The 21910-nt window shown below is 38.7% G+C and overlaps 1 protein-coding gene across 1 annotated transcript in view; it reads left to right on the top strand.

The window, feature by feature from the left end:
* The window catches only part of mmp17a (matrix metallopeptidase 17a), a 75997-nt gene that overhangs the window by 27194 nt on the left and 26893 nt on the right, over positions 1-21910 (top strand). Inside the window, exons 2-3 of the mRNA XM_034896992.1 lie at positions 15254-15386; positions 16471-16606. Coding sequence (XP_034752883.1) covers positions 15254-15386; positions 16471-16606 — 269 coding nt within the window. The remainder of the gene's footprint in view (positions 1-15253; positions 15387-16470; positions 16607-21910) is intronic.

The raw sequence follows: 21910 nt of genomic DNA, 5'->3' as shown, positions 1-21910 counted from the left end.
GAGCAGAATAGCAGGTATATGGACTTTTAAACATGATGAGTACTAAGAAAGAAAAAAAACTCACTCACTTGTTTTGCATTTTACATGCCCTATTTTAAAAAACAAGTCAAATGTCTTATTCTTTCATCTTGAGGATTTAAAAATGTCGTTCTTATCTATGAACAACTGGAAAGATAATAATGTAGACTGTTGCTTGAACACTTACTGTAGCATGAATCTTGGACCTCAGCTGAACTATATATTAAAATAAAACAAAAAAATGTGTGAAGTTGTGTCTGTACTAAATCTTGCAAGTGCTTTGATAATTGTGATTATTATTATCATGTACATGATGGATGGATTTAATGTTTATGTGATTTCCAATCCTCTCTCTAATGGCTGCCTGACATTGCAGTCCATTACTCATAATTCCCCCATTAGGTTTGTCCATTGTAAAGCCAGAAGTGCCTTGCCCTCAATCTGTGGATGTGCCACTCCTTTGTATTCCTTTTTTTGAACAGTTTCTTATTTTATTGGATGTACTGTGCAGAGCTTTGCCGATATCACACTCCTGCGTATCAAATTACTCACCATGCAAAAAAGATTCATGTCTGGAGTGCTTTTTTTAAGTTTTCGTTGAGAAGCATGTTCTAAGATGTGGAAGTCCGCATGCCTTTTCAGGATCTGCATTTACTTAGCACATTTATATAAAAGTTGTTGACTCGAAAATGCCCTTGCTGTTTTGCAACGGTAGTCATTCTTCATACGCTACAATGGGTGTCTAAGTGCAAAATTGAAGGCCCATACAAATGTCTTGAATCCTACGCAGGCTTTATGGTGAAACTTTCCTCAAAAACAATAGTACAAAGAAAAAGATTGGTGAATCAGAAACGGTGTGCTCATGTCAAATGCAAATGTGTCTGATGTGTATGGCTTTAAGCACAAGGGCTTTTGCACATCTGGTTGTTCATACTGACAAAGATGGAGGAGTTAAATAATTCAGTTCAAAATGGAAAAATACAGCTTTCTAGTGCAGCTTTCTAAGCATCTTAAAATATACTTTTTAAAACCGTTTGAAAAGTTTTTGAAAGCTATTCAGTTTCCAAAGAAACTGTAGGACCACCTTATTGTCATAAACCTCCAATGTGTGCTTTCAAAATTGTATCTATTTTAATTTAACATCAGTCAAACATTCCTAAAATGGGCCAGTGAGACATCAAGAGAGATCAGAAGAATTATGGAAAGGTGCAAAAAGACAGATTACCTCTAGACACACATTAACACTTTTCGTTGCCTGCTTCAATTTTGTTTTTGAGTGTAAAGTGTCTCCAGGGCCTCGCCTCGTCCCCTTTTCAGATGTTGGAAACTGACACTTCTCCGTGTATATCAGTAAGATTTATATGTTGATGAGTGAAATGGATTGACAGAGTGCAGTGAACAAAAATAACATGACCCATTCTTGTTTAAATGTTTAATATTCCAAAACTTCAAGAATTTATTCTTTAAAGAATTCAGATGTACGGACGTATTTAGGAATAAACCAATAAGTTTTGCCAAACGATTAAAAAATGGTCTGAATGAACACCACCTATAGTTATTCAACAAATGCACTTTATGTACAATAATGGCACTCCACTGCAAAGTACACTACTGTATGTGTACCATGCTGATTGGGGTATTCTGTTGTCTTCACAGGAAGCTTGATACCAATTCAACTTTTAGTTCTTCAGCTCATACGGTAGCTGACTAAATAGAGTAGTAAGCTTCAGTCATTGCACATAGTCATTTGGTCCTATGTTAATCTTGAGAATTCAAGCTTTACATTTTGGTTCTTAAAAGAAAAATCCCATCAAAATGAAAATCAATTCAAGTGCCCCAAAAAATATTTGTCCAGCAGTCCAAAGATGTGAACTGTCTGTGCAGTACAGTCCCTCCAACCATCCTCAGTCATTCTTTGTTCAGCGTCTCTATCTTCTAAAGCGCACATTAGATGAAGAGAGAAATTATGTTTTCATTCAACTTGTCCTCCCTGACATCATGTTTGAAAGTGTGAATGACACACACACACAGAGGCGCATACTGTAGGAACGCCTCAGATTAAGCGTGACCAGGGGGTCAACATATGCTGTTAGCGTAGTGCTCACACAGCACCACTGTTTGAGTTTGTTTGGCATGTATTTGTTTTCTAGAGATTAAAGACATTCTTATGTGAAAATGTACCTGAAGATGATCATAACAGGAAAAGCAAGAATGTAAGTATTTAAATGAAAAATGTTTGTGGAACTGCTGTACACTTACCACATTAGGGCCTTAATGAGATGTTGACCTTTGCTTGTCCAGGCTAAGCAGCTAAGCAACAAAGAACAACGACCTCCATGCTGAGCAGACAAATGGGAGTGGGAGAAGAAAGGAGAAGAGAGGGTTTAAATTTAGGTTAAGGCCATTTATTATCAACTGCATTGTTATTATTGCAATGCATTTCAACCCAGTGAAAAGCATGTGCCTTGACTTCTCCCAAGGACGACACATATGTGTTTCAAGAAGGTGTTTTGCACAAACCTTCGCACAAATTAAAAAGAAATGCATTTGTCGTGTGTTCCTGAGTGAGTAACTCAGGAATCGCAAATTCACAGTAATCTATCTAACAGTTGTTAAGACATTTCCCTAACAGAGCAAAAATAAGGAACCATTTTGTAATCAACCGTCTATTTAGAAAAGAATATCACTCGCAACAAGAAGTGAACCAGGATTTTTATATATATTTTCACATTTTGTCTCTACTGTACGTGTCTTCCACTGTCGGTGTTTTGATGGGTGTCTTTCGTCTCCGTTCTACTTCTCCTAATTTGTGGTGTAATGTATTCATTTCTCCCCTCGTCCTCCCTTGTCTCCTGATCAAACGATGGCAAAAAGTCAGAAACTCAATTTGCTTTTAATTATACATTTAGAGTTGCATTTTTTATGACAGAGTTATTTATTCAGCCTTTAATTGAATGCAGAGTAGGTAAGTAGAGTGGTAATTTCCACTGCACATTGATTTACTGGGGCATGCGTGACTCTCAGTCAATGATGATCTTGTTTATCGTTTTGTCGCCACTGAGAAAGAGATGATCTATACACCACTGAGATACTATTAGTCCTTAACTTCAGCCTTTTAAAGCAGCCATGTTGTAGGTCAGACCAGTCATGTGCAGGGCGTTACGTTTACAGATGTGGATGTTGTCTAGTTGGCAGAAAGTCTAGTTTGTCTTTCTTTGACTGGAGAATCTGGCTCAAAAAGACAGACTTGTTTGTGAAAAGTGAGACAGCAAGTGGAAGAGAACATCGAAGAAAACAGTTGATAGCTAGGCCCAGTTTAATTCTCACATTTTACTGCCTGGTGATGTGGCAGCAATTTGAAAAAATGTTTCTATGGCTGTACAACCGTCCATGTACATCACCTGCAATTTCTCTCTCCCGCTATTTCTTATATCCTGTTTCTTTCACCTTGTCCTTTTGCACATCCTCCTCAGGTGGGAGAAAATGCTTCATTGCTTCAGGAAATGGTGTTTGCTTTAAAAATCTTCTTTTGGTTTCAGTTTTTATGAGCTCCTCAGTCAAAACACACAAGCTTTCATTGCCAGCATGTTATATCATCCCAGTGTAATGCTTTAAGTAAACTATTTCTCAGAATAAGCCGGTGCTATAAAATGGGAAGCTGCTTCAACTGCTTATGAAAACGATAGCATCGCTGCAGCGATTGCATACACTCCCTGGGTGTTGTGGAGGGAACCATTTCTGAGAAATCTCCTCGGCTGATAGCAGAGATTGTGTGTTGATTGATGTGCCACAGAAGGGGAAGGATTCTTTATAGACTTTTTGGTGCACTCAAAGATGTTTCTTTAAACACAACAGTCAATCTTTTGTGACTCAGTGTGGGTGTTTCTTTGGATATACACGTATCTTGTGTGTGGCGTTTTTTAATAATACCATATCACATACAGTATTTATTTTTGGGCCTTTATTTATTAAACTTCTATGAGAAAGATAAACTTAAAAATCAAAATAGTAAAAGGTATTTATCAACTATTTTTCTTAAGAAATACACTTCATGCCTACCATACAATAGAAGACCTTAAAAAGACTAAAGTCTGACACACTCACGTCTAACGACACCAGATTTTAACCAAATTGCTTTTGGTTAAAATCAACAAATAATCGTGATCTCAGTATTGATCTAAATAATCGTGATTATCAGTTTGGGCATAATCATGCAGCCCTAGGACACCTGGCCAATCCTAGCGTGTGACTGCTGCACAGGGGGCCTGCGTCTTGCCACGAAAAGTAGTGGGATTCATAATAATACATATGTTTACCATGTGTTAGTTTAGTGTGTTTGTTTTGATAGTATAATAATAAGCAGTAAACAGAAATTACAGCTGAGGCTGATGGGATTGTTGTACGTTTTGGTGGTATAGATAAACAGTGGGGTCTTTTATGTGTATCCCTCTTTCCTCCTCTCTCCATCCTGTTGAAACATAGGCAGTTCAGTTGTGGAGCCTGTTGTATTCTCCTGGAGGCTTTTCTTCAAAACAGATACTGTAAAACTGGCAGATACAATAAAGCTGGCATCGATTATGTTTGCTTTTCCAGCACCTTTTTTGTGTTTGCACTCGTCTGGTGTATTTCCTCAGCTATCAGCAAACGTTTGGTTACTTGTCTGTATTTGCGTTCCCATTTCATCCCAGACTACCTTGCTACTGGTTTCATGCTATTCCCCCCATTGCCAGTTGATGGCGGTAACGCACGAACAAACGCAGCTATGCACCTAAAAAAGGTAGCAAGTAAAAGAGATACTAGCAAGCGAACACTTCTGTAAACAAATCCTTATTTAAAATACCGAAACAAGTGGCTTCCTAACTGTTTTAATGAGGAAGGAGACATGTTTGGAAGAGAAATGTCAAGGATGGAAACAGATTTAGTTCACAAGACAACATCACAGGGAACCTTTAAGTGCTTACCAAGATAGTAGAAATCTCACACTTATTACATGAATTGGTATAATATAAAGAAAAATGGCTAAAAAATGATTTAAAAAAGAAAGGAAAAATTAGGCAGAAGTAGGTTCAATCCCTGTTCTGATTGGCTCTTCTCTGAGCAGTGGCGATTTTAGACCCTTTTTAATATGTCAGACCCCTAAAACAAATAGTTTTAATCAATTTTAGTGCTTCAAGTTAGAAAATGCTTCTGTAGGTGACAAAGGGGAAACAATTACAGATTCATAGAAACCGGTTTAATATCCTGTGTCGCTGTCCCCAATGCTAGGCACCTGGAACCCAGTCAAGGAAAGTTGTTGTTTACACCTCATTATCATTTCATTTCAATCTGGTAGTCGATAAAGGGACTTTTTTAGTTTTTTTCACATGTTCAATATTTTGCATTTATCCACTGTTATAATAATAAATACACATAGTCATTGTTGTTCAGTGAAATTGGATAAATTGAAATTGGACACTTTTGCAAGGCACTGTATCCTTGTCACATTCTCATGAGGGGCTGAGCCCCCCTCAAAGTCTGATCCTAGAATCGCCCCTGTCTTTAAGCATATATGTGATTCATCATTTGATCACTTGAGAGCTGCTTTTAAAGGTAAGCCCTTTACTGTGCGCTGTAAGGAATAAGTCCTTTGATACTTTTCCAAAAACAATTTTTCTCAGCTTAAACCTTAGTTGGATCAGTTGGATTTAGTTTCCCAAATGGTGTTGTGTGTGATAGTAAAAAAGAGCCATGAAAACAAATGCTGGGCTGGGACTGCATAAGTCCAGCACAACTTTAAGTCTTTACTGTAAAGCATGACTCCATTTGAACTATTGTCTGTCTGCTTTGTGGCACTTTACTGCTTCATAACCTTTCAACGGACAGGAAAGTAAAGGTCTGCCTTTGTTTCTGATGCATTAAAGTACAATGTAAACAGGAAGTGGCCACTGCTACTTTATCAGACTTAGAGAGACTCTGAGGTCGCAGGGTTGAGCGTATCTCTGTGACTCATTTGTTGTCAATAAGGCTGAGGTTGATGGGACTCAGCAGCTGGTCATCTGAGAAAAACAGAGGAAGGTTTTGTCGGAAGCAATTTGAGCTTTATATAGGGACTGAAGGAATGGCAGTGAACTTTGACCTTTTGGGGAAGGGAGTTTGTCCCATCTGACAGGATGTGTCGCATGATATTGGAATAACTTTAATCAGGAACAGGAGGATGAAGGCATGTAGTTGAGTTAAATACAGAATGCTCTGTTCAAGGCCTGTTTATAGGCTGTTTTTGTCTACTCCTCTGGCTTCTGTGTCACTCTCTCTGTGTCCACACTCGTTTTCTATTCTCTCATCTTTGTGATGAGTGTCACCCTCACTTGTCAGCAAAACAGGCCAGAACATTTGAAGCATTGTGCAAACAGGCAGGGAGAAAGGCTGTGAGTCCATGGAGCAACGCAAAAACATAAAACAAGAAAACTGGTATAAAAATAATAAAGGGAGTTCAGGAAGACACAGAGAGATGAAACAAAACAAGAAATATGTAGCCGTTTACCTGCTTTACTCCTCACTCTATAACAGGATTACAGTGACCAGAGCTCACACATTTCAATGCAAACACATTTCATTTCACAGATATTGTAGCACAAAATAGAACAAACAAAACCATGGATGATTTAATACCCACTTAAATTCCCATTGACAATTTGTTTGAGGCTGAGAATATGTGCATGGGCTATTACATTATAGCATGACTAAACTGATAATGTCGCATGGATTAATTTTCAACTCCTATTATGAAGAAGTGTGGATGAGAAACAAACTGGATTCATTGTTTACTGGAACAGAGTGCTTTTGGAGCATTATTAGATAGAGAATTGTGTTATACACGCTGGTGACACACTTGTTGCTTCACTTTTTCTAGGATGCTTAAACAGGTGGGACCTGGACAGACACTGCATTTATTCCAGTAGTGTTCCTGGGTAGGTAGCTTAAGTGGCAATATGCTCTTATGCAGTGGTTCCTAACCTTTTTGGCTTTCCACTTTTAAGCAAAAACAATGTCTACTCACAGCCCCCTGTCACAAGCTGCATATTGTCTAGTGATGCTTCAGACTCAAGTTGTACTCAGGTTTTGAGGCTAGAAGAGGTGAAACTGTTCAGTATTTCTGAATAAAAGCAAACACTTTTTTTGCAACTGCATCATAATAATTTTCTTGTGACCCGTTAATTTTAGTCTTGCGACCTAAAGACACAATGTTAAGGCACTCTGAGTCCTGAATATGATACAAAACCTTTTAAAAGTGCATTGCTGGCTCCAGACTGTTCTCATGAACCATTTGAACAGAGTAGTTACTAAAAGTAATGCACTGTGAGTCATATGTGTTGCATGTATGCATTACTGTATGTCCTTCATTGGCTGCTGCTGTATTAGATCGTGAAGATTCTCAGAGGGAGGAGGTCGGGGTGGGTAGGTGGGTCCTGAATCACAGGGCTGTCAAGCGGGGGAGGGGAGTTTGTGTATTGGAAGAAGTTAAGGGGGAAACACAAGATTTTCAGTCCAGGGAATGGGTGCTCCTGTCCCGGGAGTACTACTTAAGGGGACTGGTGTTTTAACCATAACCATGGTCAGCTAAACTTAGCCATGTGACCCACGTTGGTGGACATAATTCCGTAAAATATCATACAAATTGTAATGCACTAGTTTTTGTACAGGAATGCATTGCTGGCTCCTACACATTTTGGCTAAAACATTTCATCATTGTTTTTTAATGTATTAAAGCAGTAAAGTTTAAATAATTAAATATAGCATGCCATTGTAAGCAATGACTTCACATCTAATGCCGAAATCAGACTTCTTCTACAAGTGCTTAATGTCTTTTTCTATAGTTTAACTCCATACATTTTCTGTAAAGATTTTGATATATAATACATGACAGTATACTCGGTTTGTGTTAGAGTCACGGTGAAAGTATACTCAAAACTGCTAGTCGGACTGGTGAATAGATTCCGGGGGGGGCTAACGATTTTTCCTCTTCTCCCTCTCCATGACAACTGGTTTTTCCATCCCCCTTCCAGTATGGCAAGTCTGAATAACTGTAAACACTTTTGCCATCTGACACGTTGTACTAGTTATTTTCTACCATGAACTAGCCCTTTGTTAGTGTATGCTGTGTCTGTGTAATTACTTATTCATCATGCCTTAGGAATGATGAATCAAGGCTTGTGAACAGCAGTGTATAATTAAAAGTTTGCCATCTTAGTAAACAGTACACAGAGTGACGGGAAATATAATGATGTTATACAATCACTGTCGTCCGTGAACAGCTGTGGTTTTTCACTCTACCCGTTAAGAATCACTTTAAAAAAAATCTTTTGAATTATATGGATTATTGCAACTATTACTAATGTGGGAACTAAGTGATGTGTTAATAAATATAAACAAAGGATGATAAAGTAAGGATAACAATTATATAAAAATGTTACACACATGAAACATTTATGTTATTATTATTATGTGTATTTTTGTTTTCCAAATTCTCTCATATTACTCTTAGTAAGAATTTACGCTGAGCTGCATTTGATTGGAAATAGTTCTCATTTTAACCAGTTTCCACATATCTCTCACTGTGCAGGTATACAGACGGACAGACAGACTCTATCCTAACATCTACACTTCACCTGTCTCTGTCTGACACTCGCTCTCCATCTTTCTTTGTTCTTTTCTAAGCTCTACTCTCTCTTTTGTCCATCTGACTCCTTGACCTGCGAGCGATAAGGAGGACCAGATGAAAAGATCTGCTTTATGTTACGGCTCTCAACTGCTCTTTTCAATCAACAACTTTTCCCACTCTGTTATTTTTCTCTTCCCCCCCCAATGCCTCTGTTTTAAAGGAGCCTAAGTCAAACCATGTTCAGCAACTGACCTCATGTTGAGATGTGCAGGATCAACACTGAGTCAGTTATGAGGCAGGGAGGTATGGGATGAGGGACGGAGTTAAGGCTGGAATAGAAAGATGAATCATCTTTGTCTTTGTAATTCAACATTTTATCAAATTTGACTGATACGGCCAGCAGCAAGACATAATTTGATGGAGAAAAATGACCCAGTCAATGCAGGACATCAAACCAGTGATAAATTAAATAGATAATTAAATTCCATTGAACTATGTTTCAATTATGTCTTACACCAAAGAACACTGCAAATTTTGTTCTCATTAAAATCTATTTTCTGTGCAAAACCTTTTCTGTCTGGTTACTGGTCCACAAGTATTGGTTTGTGCAAAAAATGTCAAAAAATGGGGTTTCTGAAGAAATTGCCATTTTTTCTTGTATTACCCCTCCTAAATGCTTCTGTCAAGGAATCCATCCATCACTTGATTACAATATCCTGTTAGGATGATTGGTCCCTCCATGCTACCCAAGACTCTTTTCATTGCTTGTAAAGCCAGTCCACATTGGTGGGTGCACAATAAATTATAAAGCTTTAACGTTATTATCAATACCCGTTATTCTGCCAGAACTTTCCTTAATAAACTCTTCTATGAATAGACCCAAATGACTCTGACTGAACTATAAAACCACCTTTTTATAAATTGAAACACTTTCTCCGTTTTAAATTATCCCTCCTTAATGAATACCACATTACTATTTATATTTAAGATATGGTGAATCTATTTCAGTAGAAAACCTTAAACCCTTAAATTGGTCTTTGTTGGCTGTAAACCGTAGCTGCGCTCAGCTTGAATTAGGAAACATGTTTTACGCTGGAAAAAAGCTGCAAAGTATCTCGCAGGAACTTATAAACAAGTCTTATTCTACCCAAAACACTCCCCTTTATTTTTATTCAAGTCTCCGTAAAAAATGTTATTAAAACACATCAGGAGATGCAGATACCTGTCACACAATGACCCGCTGTCCTACCTCGTTCTAAAAGACTATACATTCATTTTTAGGCCGGTAGGAATCAAAGGATGCCTGATGTGTGTATATGCACATCTGTGTCCTTTTTTATTCTTGTCCCTTTTTGGTTGATGTTGTTCATGCAGCTCATGCATGAATATCATTTCCACACTCTCTCTCTCTCTCTCTCTCTCTCTCTCTCTCTCTCTCTCTCTCTCTCTCTCTCTCTCTCTCTCTCTCTCTCTCTCTCTCTCTCTCTCTCTCTCTCTCTCTCTCTCTCTCGGTGTGTAAAATCATAGTCAGTGGTGTGGTTAGATGTTTACAAGCCTGTACAACAGAAGGCTCCCTTGAGGATGAGCAGATCTTAAGACGCAAAAAGCCTTTCACCCATCTTTTCCATCTTTTGTTTTTTCTCTTCCACCCCACGTCTTCTCTCACCTTTTGTCTCTGGTGTGCGTCTCCTTTGCGTGAGGTGTTTTGTGGGGTTAAGTTCTGACTTTATTTTTGCTTTCACACACTCTCACACACACACACATGCATGCTGACACTCACGCTCACTGTACAGCCCTGACAGTGAGATAGATGACATAGTGAGGGATTCTTGACAGCGCATAGAACAACAACCTTGCTTTGTGTCCACAGATGCACACCACAATGACATGCTGCTTTCTAATAAACAACCCTATCTCCAGACGGAAAGTTGATGTTGGACGGCTCTGAAAAACTTCAGATCATTTTCAATGACAACGTTTTTAACTTTCAGTTGCCAGCCTTTTCTGTTTGGACCTTCGCACTCTTACTTTTTGCTTTGTTCAATAAAGGTCAAACTTGTTCCTGCATCAAACGCTGCCATTGGCCATGAATGGTGCACTGTAGAAATGTTAAGGATAAAGAGAGTTTCTAGGGTTATTGGGCTGCTGAGACATCCCTGCTGTGACCAGACGATGAATTGTGGATTGTTTTAGGTGAACTACTGAGCTTTCACCTACCATATTTAAGCTTATAACATTGTTGTTTTTTAGTGAAATGTCTCAACAATTGGGTATGCACATTCTTGTCCCCCTCAGGATGAATTGTAATAACGGATGATAATAATTGATAAACTGATAATTTGTGCTCCTCTGACTTTTCATCTAGTGCCATTAGCAGGTTAGAGTTTCTGACCAAATACCTTTGAAAATAGTTTTTCACCAGTTTCCATCGGTCTCAACTGTACTTTGTGTTCAAGCCTGTACTAGGGTTGGACGATGTCTAGTGAATTGGCATGTGACAATGTCCACAGTGAAACATCACACCTTCTGAGTGTGGAGCACTCGGATTGCAGCTGTGTTAGTCATCCTAATTGACACTGAAATCACATCGCCATCATTAAGAATTAAAGGATGTCTGTCATGTCATCTTATCAATTGTTTTAAATCACGATGTTGGGCTCAGTGGCCAATGACTGTCAGCCATTGGCTATGGACAATTCCATCGGCCCAACCCTACCCTTTACTGTCTGGAAAAGGGCAGCAGGGCATTGGGACCAAACTAAATTTAGTGATTACAACTTAGGACCCACAATGGGGTACATATTCTTTATACACAGAGACATATGTTAACATGAACATAGTAAAATGTGTTTCCCTAAATTAGGTTTTTTTCTGCTAATTTTATCAACAAATAAATGAATAAAAACAAGAAGTGGTTTGATGTATGAGAATTAGAGTCGGACCAATAAAGGATTTTTAAGACCAATATAATTTGCTTATTAAAAAATCCGATATTCCGATATATCGGCCGATATGTATTTATATAAAAAAAAAAAACAGTTTTTGCGTAACAAAACATAATCAGATTTTGTTATTTAGTTATTAATAGTAATTTATGAGGTCTCACTTTTATTGTCACAACAGAACAGAGGAATAGCTAAAGATTTATCAAAGTTCTGATAAATAAAATGTACAAAAATACAAACTTAAGATATGAAACTTAAAGTCCTTTTGAACAAAAAAAAACAAAAAAAGAACTGTGTTCTCAACAGGGATGTTGTAGAGTGCCCTCTGGTGGACAAACTATGCAACGCCGAAACTCATGGTTGACCGTCCGTTTTTAATTTATTTAAAAACAAATATTCATGTATCATAATCATATACTTGGTATTATAATTTATTCTGATGAATAAATATAAAAATTTTTATTTTGGCCGATAAATGCCGATAGTTCAGGAAATGCCTAATATCGGCAGATAATATCAGCCCCCCGATATATCGGTCGGCCTCTATTAAGAATGAACATTGTTTATACAGTGCTTATACCAAGTGGTAATGTGTCAAAGACAATTAATCTCTTGTTTAAATTTACATTTCTATCATATAGCCATTTTAATAACTGTGACACAAGACAAGTTCCAGAGCCAGTTGTTTACTTGTTTAAACTTGAAAGACATTGAAAGAAACTTTTATGCCGACCAGAGCAGAGCTGAAACATGACAGCTTACAACTGTACAAAGAAGAGATTTCATTTGCCGCAAAAGGATCTCACTAAAGAGCCACCAGGGTTGCTTTTCTGAAAACACGCTTCTCATTCGAGGTACAAGCATGGGGAATACTGACGGGTTAGACGTTATTCTGTGCCATTGCTTCCTATGTCTGCTTGTCTTAATAATGCATGATTAAAGAAATCTGGAGTCTCAGCCATCTGCGTCAGCCCCCTCATGCTGCAGTTAATCACAGATTTAGAGAGAATAAACTTACACAGGGTTGCTTTAGCTCTTTCATCATGTAGGGCCTTTTCTGCTTTGCATGAGAGCGAGATTTTTTTTTTCTTTGCTGAAAGTAGTGATTACCTTTTGTTGAAATGCAGGTACTGCACTTAAACTGTATTCTTTTCCCATCATTTTTCACATTTTGCATTTTATTTCATACTTGAACTGATTGTTTTCCATTCAGTATGTCTATAAATATTCTTATGCATTTTTTAATGCCTCATGTAAAGTCCCATGAATTGCCTCTGGGTTTGAAAGGTGCAACACATACTGCCAGGCCTTTTACTGCTTTAAATCTCTGCTTTAAGACAGTACTCATGATAGAGGTCCGCTCAATTGTTTCACCTTGTGTGCAGAAGTTACTCAGTTGTGCATTTGGGTGAAGTAAAGAGTCAGATTTATTGATATGCACACCCAAGCTGATGTCCCATCAATGTTGTTCTTCCCTGTACCACATGTGGTAGAAAATATACACTTTTTTATTTAGCAGTAGCAGGTTGGTGGAATAAAATTATCCTTCTACTAAAGGGGCTTTGTTCAAGTATTAGCAAACTGAATCTATAGCAGCTGCACGGCTTTTATTCTGTAGCTGACCCTGCTGCAACTGCCCTGTGGACGGGATCAATACAGCCTCATATCATTATGTTTTTCTCTACATTCTGCCAATATTTCAGTATTTTGACATACCGTTCAGTTACTGAAAAGTGGGTTGGGGCGCTTTTGGACCTTAAAGTGCTTATCTTGAACCTTCAGCTCAGCAGAACCTGCCCCAGAATCCCAATGCCTTGGACCCAGACCACATACATACAACATTCTAAACAGTATCAGGCTGAGCCTTTGATACAGTTCAGATTTCAGAATAAGCTTTTTTTTTTTAAATCTTTTCCAGTTTTCCTACAACTACCCCATTTTGTTCTATCATTATTTCTTTTCATCTTTCTAACCTTTTGATGACTGGATATGTGATAATGTGCTCACAGTATGTGTCAATCATAAACCTGCCCTCATCCGCCTTTTATACCTAAGCCAGGTTTCAAACACCTGGCGTGAGCGCAGATGCTAATAGAACATCATGACATAGACAGTTATTTTAGTTTTATTAGTAAATGAAAAGAGGCTTGTCTTGCTGACATTTATCAGGGTAATAAAATAAAAGATGGTGTGTGGATAAACACAGGGACTAGTTATTTTGTAGACATAAGATAGATAATATAATTTAGTGCTTATACATTGTGCTTCCAGTAAATGAGAAGTAAACTGTGGTAACAAAGTTTATTGTCTAAGTTGTTACCTCTGCTTTCTATACACTTCTTCAAGAATTGTTTTCCTTTCTCATAATCCTTAATATTGGATCATCTGTATTCTATAAACATTCCTCTTTCTATTAAGCAAAGCCATTGATGAGGAGGCAAATATCAACTGTCAACAGGCAGCTAAAGTTCATTATTAAGATAATGGAATTTTCCCAGTGTTGTCAATCGATAGTAGTTGCCTTGATATCGATCAGTGTCACTCATCTTTGATGAGTGCTGATCAAAAACCCATTAGAAAGCCGATGTGTCAGACCGGCTATCGGATCATGGAGGGGTAAAGATCAGATGGGTGGAGGACAGAGAGAACACGAGACAGCAGGAGAGACCGTCTAAAAACAAATGGACCTATAATAAAAATTAATCTTTCAGTAAAGTAATAGTTTTCACAATCATTACTTAACTTTCAAATACAAATAGTTGACACAACTTGTAATATCTCAAATGGTCTTGGCATCTTAAGAAGAGAGACTCTTCGGTTACAAACCACTTTTGAACAAAGCTTAATATGTGTCATACATGGAACATTGGGCAAAGATAGCAAGTCACAATAACAAGCAAAAGCAATCCAACAGTAATCAGAATTAGGGGAGGCAACTGAATAATAGGGTTTTTCTTTACAGAACGCACACAGGCAAATGACATTTAATGATCTTACTGGGACACGCCTTCGTTAATGTTATTAGTAACACCTGTTCTCTAATTACCATGCCTAAACAAAATGTCTGCTCTGAAAAAGACCTACGGAGATCACCGACAGACCCAGACCTTCTTCCATTTTCATGCAACTTTTATGTTTGTTAAACTGTAAAAATAAAATAAAAATTCAGTTCACACCAAATGTAGAAAATCCATTGGCAAAATTGGACATTTGAGTCACTGGAAAGTATAGTGTGTCTGTAATGTACTGTATAAACAATATTGAATAGCATTTTAGACTTACTTTTGATGGCTGTGTTCTGTTTAAATGTCCCAGTGAGCCAACATGAACAATACCAGGTTCCTGGATGTAGAATGAAATGCATGCATTATTAATCATCATTATTCAGTAGGACCTGTGCTTTGCCTTTTCTTTCTGTATCTTTTTTTAACGGGTCATTTGTGTTAAGAGTGATGGGGGTTTAGAAGGTGCTCACAGTGTCAGATTAGGAAATATGTACAAACATTATATTCATAAGCACTTAGCCACACAGTATCCACAGACAGTAAACATGAACAGGTGTCAGACCTTTTTAGCAGCTTTGGGATACTTGGAGTCCTTGAAATGCCTGGGATTGACTCTTGAACTCTGTGTCTGGGTGTTTCCCTTCCAGGACTGGCTGAGTAAGTTTGGCTACCTACCGCCCCCTGACCCAGTTACTGGTCAGCTTCAGACCAAGGAGGCCTTGACCAAGGCCATCAAAGCCATGCAGAAGTACGGAGGGCTGAAGGAGACCGGAGTCTTAGGTATGTGGCTGTGCGTGTTCGCGATGAAAGGAGAGGATTATATTGGCGCTTTGGATGGATGAAGGCACTCTGTGTGCATTTGCTTCCTAATTACAGTATGTGTGAGTGAGAGAGGTACTAAAGTGTACCTGGGGAAGAAAATACAACCTATAATTTTACTCTATACTATCAAACACAATCAAGGCAACACAAAAGCAAAATTTGGCTCTAGAAACTTTTACTGGGTTGAGTCAATCATTGTGACAAAAAACATTGAAACATTAGAAAGGTAAAATGTATTTCAGCTCCATTGTGTTGGATTTCATTAGATTGCTCACGCGCCTTGAGAAACCTTGTGAACATAAATCATACTTTTGTGTCACACACAACCACAGTAGAATGACAATACTACATACTATGTGATTGATAATAGTGGTATTTGTAAAACAGAATAACTGTATATTGATTAGTATACCTTCTGCTACTGTCTTGCACAAATCATTTTTCGCACATACAGAACATACTGTCAGACTCACATGAACATGCACGCCACCTGCAAACACACACACATACAAATTCTTGTTTACAAGCAGTATCCTTCTTTATCACAGACACCACTTGTCTACCTCACATACACAACTGTAGAGGGTATAAAGCATGATACTGTTAAATGGTTCTTTGACAGTGTGTGTGTGTGTGTGTGTGTGTGTGTGTGTGTGTGTGTGTGTTTGTGAGTGTGTGTGTGTGTGTGTGTGTGTGTGTGAGTGTGAGAGAGTCTGAGTGTGCATTTGATAGTGTATCGTACAAAGCAAGTATGATTTATGACCAAAGTGGCCACTCATAACCTCCTGTACATGCACATACATTATGCATATGATCACACACAGTATAATAGGAGTTATAGCTACTGAAACAGTCATTTGCAAACATATGTTGAACCGTAGTGGTGGAAGTCTCCTACTGTGTTAAGTTAAACATAATCTGTATTCATGTGTTAAGTAGCTTATGTTTTCCAGCTGTTGTAAAACTGTGCTATAACACTATTAGGTGTATTTACTGTCCCTTCATTAGTCTGTATTACAATTACATCTCATCTCCCCTTTAGACCACGCCACACTGGGTCTAATGAAAACACCCAGATGTTCTCTGCCAGATGTTTCTGAGGCTGAGGTGACAACGGGCCGCAGGAAACGAGGCTTGAATCCTCAGAACAAATGGAGTAAGAGGCATCTATCCTGGAGGTAAGGATACATGAAATGCACACTGTGATTATGTGACTCTTCCTCAAGAAATCTTTTGGTTTTCTTGATCAATTTTGGCTCAGAGGCAGAGCACAAAATGCATGGAATGGTTTTTGCACATAGAGAATTATTGCATCTCCATGTCTATGCAGTTCTACTCCCAAATCATTAGTGTGCCTCCTAAAGATAAAAGGCTGTGTCACAGAGTCACTCTGCAGTTTATACTGTACATGATAAAATAAGATGTGTTAAGTGCAGCTGGAACATCTGTTAGGGATACAGCTTAGTGTTAGACAGCAGAGGAGGAGGCAGTGAAACATATGGTTGACCTGGGTGGATTTACGCACACTATCAGGAGTGATTCAACGAGGAGTGGATCTAATCAGGTGTGTTGCTGGTTTATGTAATGTGTAATCTACACATTATTGCACTAGAGGAAAACAAACACGCACACACAAGCACATGCAGAAAATGCGCCCACACTGTCCACTTCCACAAGAGGTTGGATTTCCCAGATTCTTTCTCCCTATCAGCCGTCAGTCACAAGTGATGATAGTCTCACGAAAACTTTATGATACAATCTCCCCACCGCTCTCTTTGGCCATTTGTGTGGGCAGTGACTTCTCCCAGATATCAGCCAGTACTGTTGTCGTGAGGAATCCTGCTGCATTCAGTGGTGTTGGAATAACAGGAATTCCCCGACTGGGAAAATTCACATGAATGCCCCCTCAAGTGGGATCAACAACTTCGAAAAAAAGTTTTTGCCTACGCAACATATTACAGAGTAACATGGCGGACGAAAACAAATTTTACGTTAATTGTAAGAAGCATTTATCCAGTGACGTATTGCATATACATGTTTTGCTTACTTTTTGTTATTTGTAATGTGGTATTAGGTTGTAACTGTTAGTTGCTGTCAACTTAGCGCGACCTAGATCAGTAAGGAACGTTTTGAATGAGCATAAAGTTATAATTGGCCAGGTAAAGCAATATTTCAGTGGTTTTAGGGAATGTACTGGTGCAGCAACCAGTCTTAGACAAAATCACTAGTAAAAGACTTAATCTGGAAATGAAATGATTACTGGAAACAGCTGAACAATAAAATACAACACATCTTCTTTGTAGCGTCCATGTGTTTTCCCACATTACGACTTAAAGCTCATGAACACACTGAAGTAGGGCTGGGCAATATATTAATATTATATTTAAATTGTGATCGGAGACTAGATGTCCTCTTAGATTTTGGATATCGTAATTACGATTGTATTATTTAAAAGTTGGTCCATTCTTACCCAACGTAATATCCAAATAGGGCTTGAGTGTTGTCTTTCCCTGTTTTTTAACGGTCACTGACGTTAAGAGACTGACCCACTTCATTTACATAATTGATTATTTATCTTAAATCTAATTTTGAGAATATTTTGTTAAAACACAATTTGTCAACACTACAATATCATCACAATGTTGACATCTAGGTATTTGTTTTACAACATTGCAATATTTGATTCCCTCCATATCACCCATCTCTACACTGAAGTTGGAAGAATGACTTCCCAAATGGTGAAATGGACAATCTGAGGAGCACAAGAATGCAGCATCACTTGCATTCATCAGTAAAAGTTGTTTTAGTCGTGCAACAGAAAACTCAGATTGGACAGATATTCTAGCTAGCTGTCTGGATTTACTTGCATAGATCTGAGACAAGGTTAACCATAGTCCTCATATATCGACCTCAGTATAAAATGCCAACATAAAGGAAGCCCAAGGCAACAGATATCCGGCCTAAATGAGTGAAATCCGGCAGATTTTTCTTTTGGCAACGGAGCAATCTTGAAAGTGGAATGTCAAGAATATAGACTAGTCTTGAACCTACTTGTTTGATAGTGTGACAGACCAATTATCACCTGATTACAATTTGAAACCCTGCATTGTACAGTCACTGCTATTATCTGGCTTACTGCAGACACTCTGATGTTAAGCACTTTGTGTTAAGTGCTAATATGAAAATTGTAGCATGCTAACATGCTGAACTTAGATGGTGAATCTGATACAGCATAGCATTTTCAATGCCCACTGCTCCTAATTAGTTAGGATGGATTAAATGTAGAGGATACATTCCTTGTACAGGGTGTAAACTTACTTGGCAAATATAAGACATCTTATTATCATTACATTTAGTAGCAAGTATTACGTTACGTTTAGCAAGTAGTTACCAGAGGTGAAAAAGTACTAAAATATTGTACTCAAGCAAAAGTACCAATACTTTGATGAAAAGGAAGTTTTCCTTGCCACTGTCGCACTGTTGCTTGCTCTGGAGGAAACTACTAGACCTGTTGGGTCCTTGTAAATTCTTGTGTGGTCTAGACCTACTCTATCTGTAGAGTGTCTTGAGATAACTCTTGTTATGAATTGATACTATAAATAAAATTGAATTGAATTGAATAACACATGTCACACATGACATTTAAGACCCTTAGAAAGGTGTAATATAATGGAGGAATTTTAGTTCAGACCATCCCATAAAAGGTTTTCAAGCAATCATTGGAAAGTGAACGCACAATACATTGTTAGTTCTGAGGGCCATCCTTCTTTTCTTCACAAACCTAAAGACCAGTTACAATGCAAATCAAGGCCGCATCACGTGTTGTGACTCCATAAGTGGGTTAGACCCTAATGTCCACAGCCCAGACTAGCAGCTAGCTTCTACACACCAAAGTAGCCCGTGTGAGCTAATTAGATGCATGTGAATTAATTTAGCCAGGCTCCTACATACGTTCCCCTACGGAAGGGGTGGGCAATTCAATTTCCCAAGGGGCCACATGAGAAACTGGGACTGTTGTGGAGGGCCGGACCAATAGACTAAACTCAATTCTGCTCAATATTAATTTTATGTCAGGTGGCACATTCTCAAACGTCTCTTTTTTTCTCTGGGCATATTTGCGCAGTAAAGTCCACCAAACCCTCTTTATTAAACTTCAGAAAATGGCTTACTGTTTTTTGGCGATTTTGTGCTTATTAAAAAAAAATGAGAAAAAAAGCCTTGTTGCGTTTGCAGCTTAACAAGCAAAGCTTCAGAGGTCCGTGCCCATTCTGCATCAGTCAAGTTGTATTTTTCTGCGTGGTGTTTAATAGTAGTGGCGATTGAAGTCATAATCCTTTAACTCGCCGATCTGCTCTCCGCAAACTAAGCACACGGCTTTACATCAGTAAGTAAATACTTAGAAGTCCACGTTCATTGAAAAACTCTGCACTCTGTATCAACATGTCTTTCTTTCCCAGGATCTGACATTTTTGAGGGATAACAGCTCATTCACGTCTCCCTCACACTTTGTGGCTCGCCAACGCAGGGGTCCGACAAATTGCAGTTCTTCTTCTACATGCTTTTTAATTGCAACTTAAAACCAGAGAAAAAGAAGCTGCATACATTTGCATAAAAAAGAATGCGCAGTTCTGGTTAAGTTGTTCCGCGCGCTCTTCTTTTTTCCATTTTATTCTTCTCTTCTCATTAATTGCTAGTGTTAAGCCATTTTTCATGAGTGTAAGTGGTTAAATGGCTTAAGTTTAGATGAGGATCAGGTTGTTTACTGCTGACAGGTCAGTACGGCATCTCTGCTCAGTGGCGTGTTGCTTTGCCAGGAGCTGCAGCGTGTACTTGACAGCAGGAACACACTGAAAAAGACAGGCAGGCTGTGACAGACCTGGCTATGCTTTCAGAATATGTAATGCTAAGATATTGTTTATCAAGAAAGTAAACTTGGTAAAATGTAGCCGTGATCGGTTTGGTGGTCAGGGGTTGGGCAATATATAGATATTATATCGATATCATTAGACTAGATGTCAACTTAGATTTTGGATTTTGTAATGTGGCTTAAGTTTGGTCTTTTCCTGGTTATAAATGTAGACTGTAAAGTGATGTAATCTTCTGAATTTACTAGACTGTTCCAGCTTTTCGATTATTTGCCTTTAACCACTTGGCCACATATCTACATTATTACACAATACACATTATTGATTAATATTTATCTAAAATGTAATTGTGGACATATTTAGTTAAAGCACCAATAGTCAACTCTATAATATGGTTGCAATATCAACAATTAGGTATTTGGTCAAGAACAAGGTGATATCTGATTTTCTCCACATCACCCAGCGCTGCAGCAGACAAGTACCAGTTAAACGAGCATTTATGTACACAAGGAAAGCCTTTATTTCAGCCACTGCAGTCCAAGTAAAGGAGAGTAAGTACACGGGCCATATGGGCCAAGGCAACCTACAGAGGAGCGATGACCTGAGGAGGCTAATAGATCTACGGAAGGAAACAAGAACAGCAAAATGAAGCGAGATGCGGAGAGGAAAGCAGGACATCAGGGCACTGGAGGATTGAAGAAACAGGTCGATAAGCAAGAACGATGGGAAGGCTGTGGCAGCAAGAGGGAGTGAGAGGGGCTGCTGTAGTTACTGCAAAAGCAGGACAGAACATGAAGTAGAGCTTTGCTGAGGGAACATGGTGAAGATGATGAGGCAGCAGGATGAGGATGAGTTGCATAATATAGTTTTGAGCTCATTTCAAAGACACAAAGACTAAAGAAAAAACATCTGTCTGCTTATTTACTGAGTTCCCTGCCCAACACTGTCTTGCAGCGGCAGAAGCAACAGATCAGACTGTGAGAGGGATGAGTTCAGAGGGATGAATCACTTGTCACCGGGGGCAGGGTGGCTATGGCTTATTGATAATACCAAATTACCTGGTGACTTTGTCCCTCTGGCATTGCCTTGTTGAAATAATCCCCCACATCCACCCACAGGAGGCTTTCTGTCATAGAGACACACATTTCTTCGGGGTCAAGATATGATTGCATGGGGGCTCTTGTGCGGTCTCAGCTGACTTAGAAAACTGAGTGGCAGCAATCCAGCATCTCACTGCTGCGAAGCTGTTGCACAGAGTCTGCTTCGGGGGAACCAGCATGCACACTGCTGTGAAGACCTGCTGTTTTATGACTGGAACATTTTGCTTTTTCTCATCACTGGCTCTCTCTTTACTCTCTGCTTCTCTCCATCTTACTGCTGCCCATCACACGCCTCGCAAAGCTCTTCTAGCCCCACACATCTTTGTGAAATAAGGCAGCATGTCTTTTCAGTCCATTGAAGCCACCTTTTGACTCCCAGCTCTTACATTTGCGTGCAAAGAAGCCAAGTTTTACTGGAAATTGAGACATACAGTACGGAGCTTGTGTCTTTTGTAGATTTTTTTTCTGCCTGGAGCTCCTGCCAAAAAACAGATGGTAAACTTATAGTGCTTTTATT

The sequence above is a fragment of the Etheostoma cragini genome, chromosome 16, assembly GCF_013103735.1.
Source record: "Etheostoma cragini isolate CJK2018 chromosome 16, CSU_Ecrag_1.0, whole genome shotgun sequence".
NCBI lineage: Eukaryota > Metazoa > Chordata > Actinopteri > Perciformes > Percidae > Etheostoma > Etheostoma cragini.
This window is presented reverse-complemented; position numbering and strand designations above follow the sequence as displayed.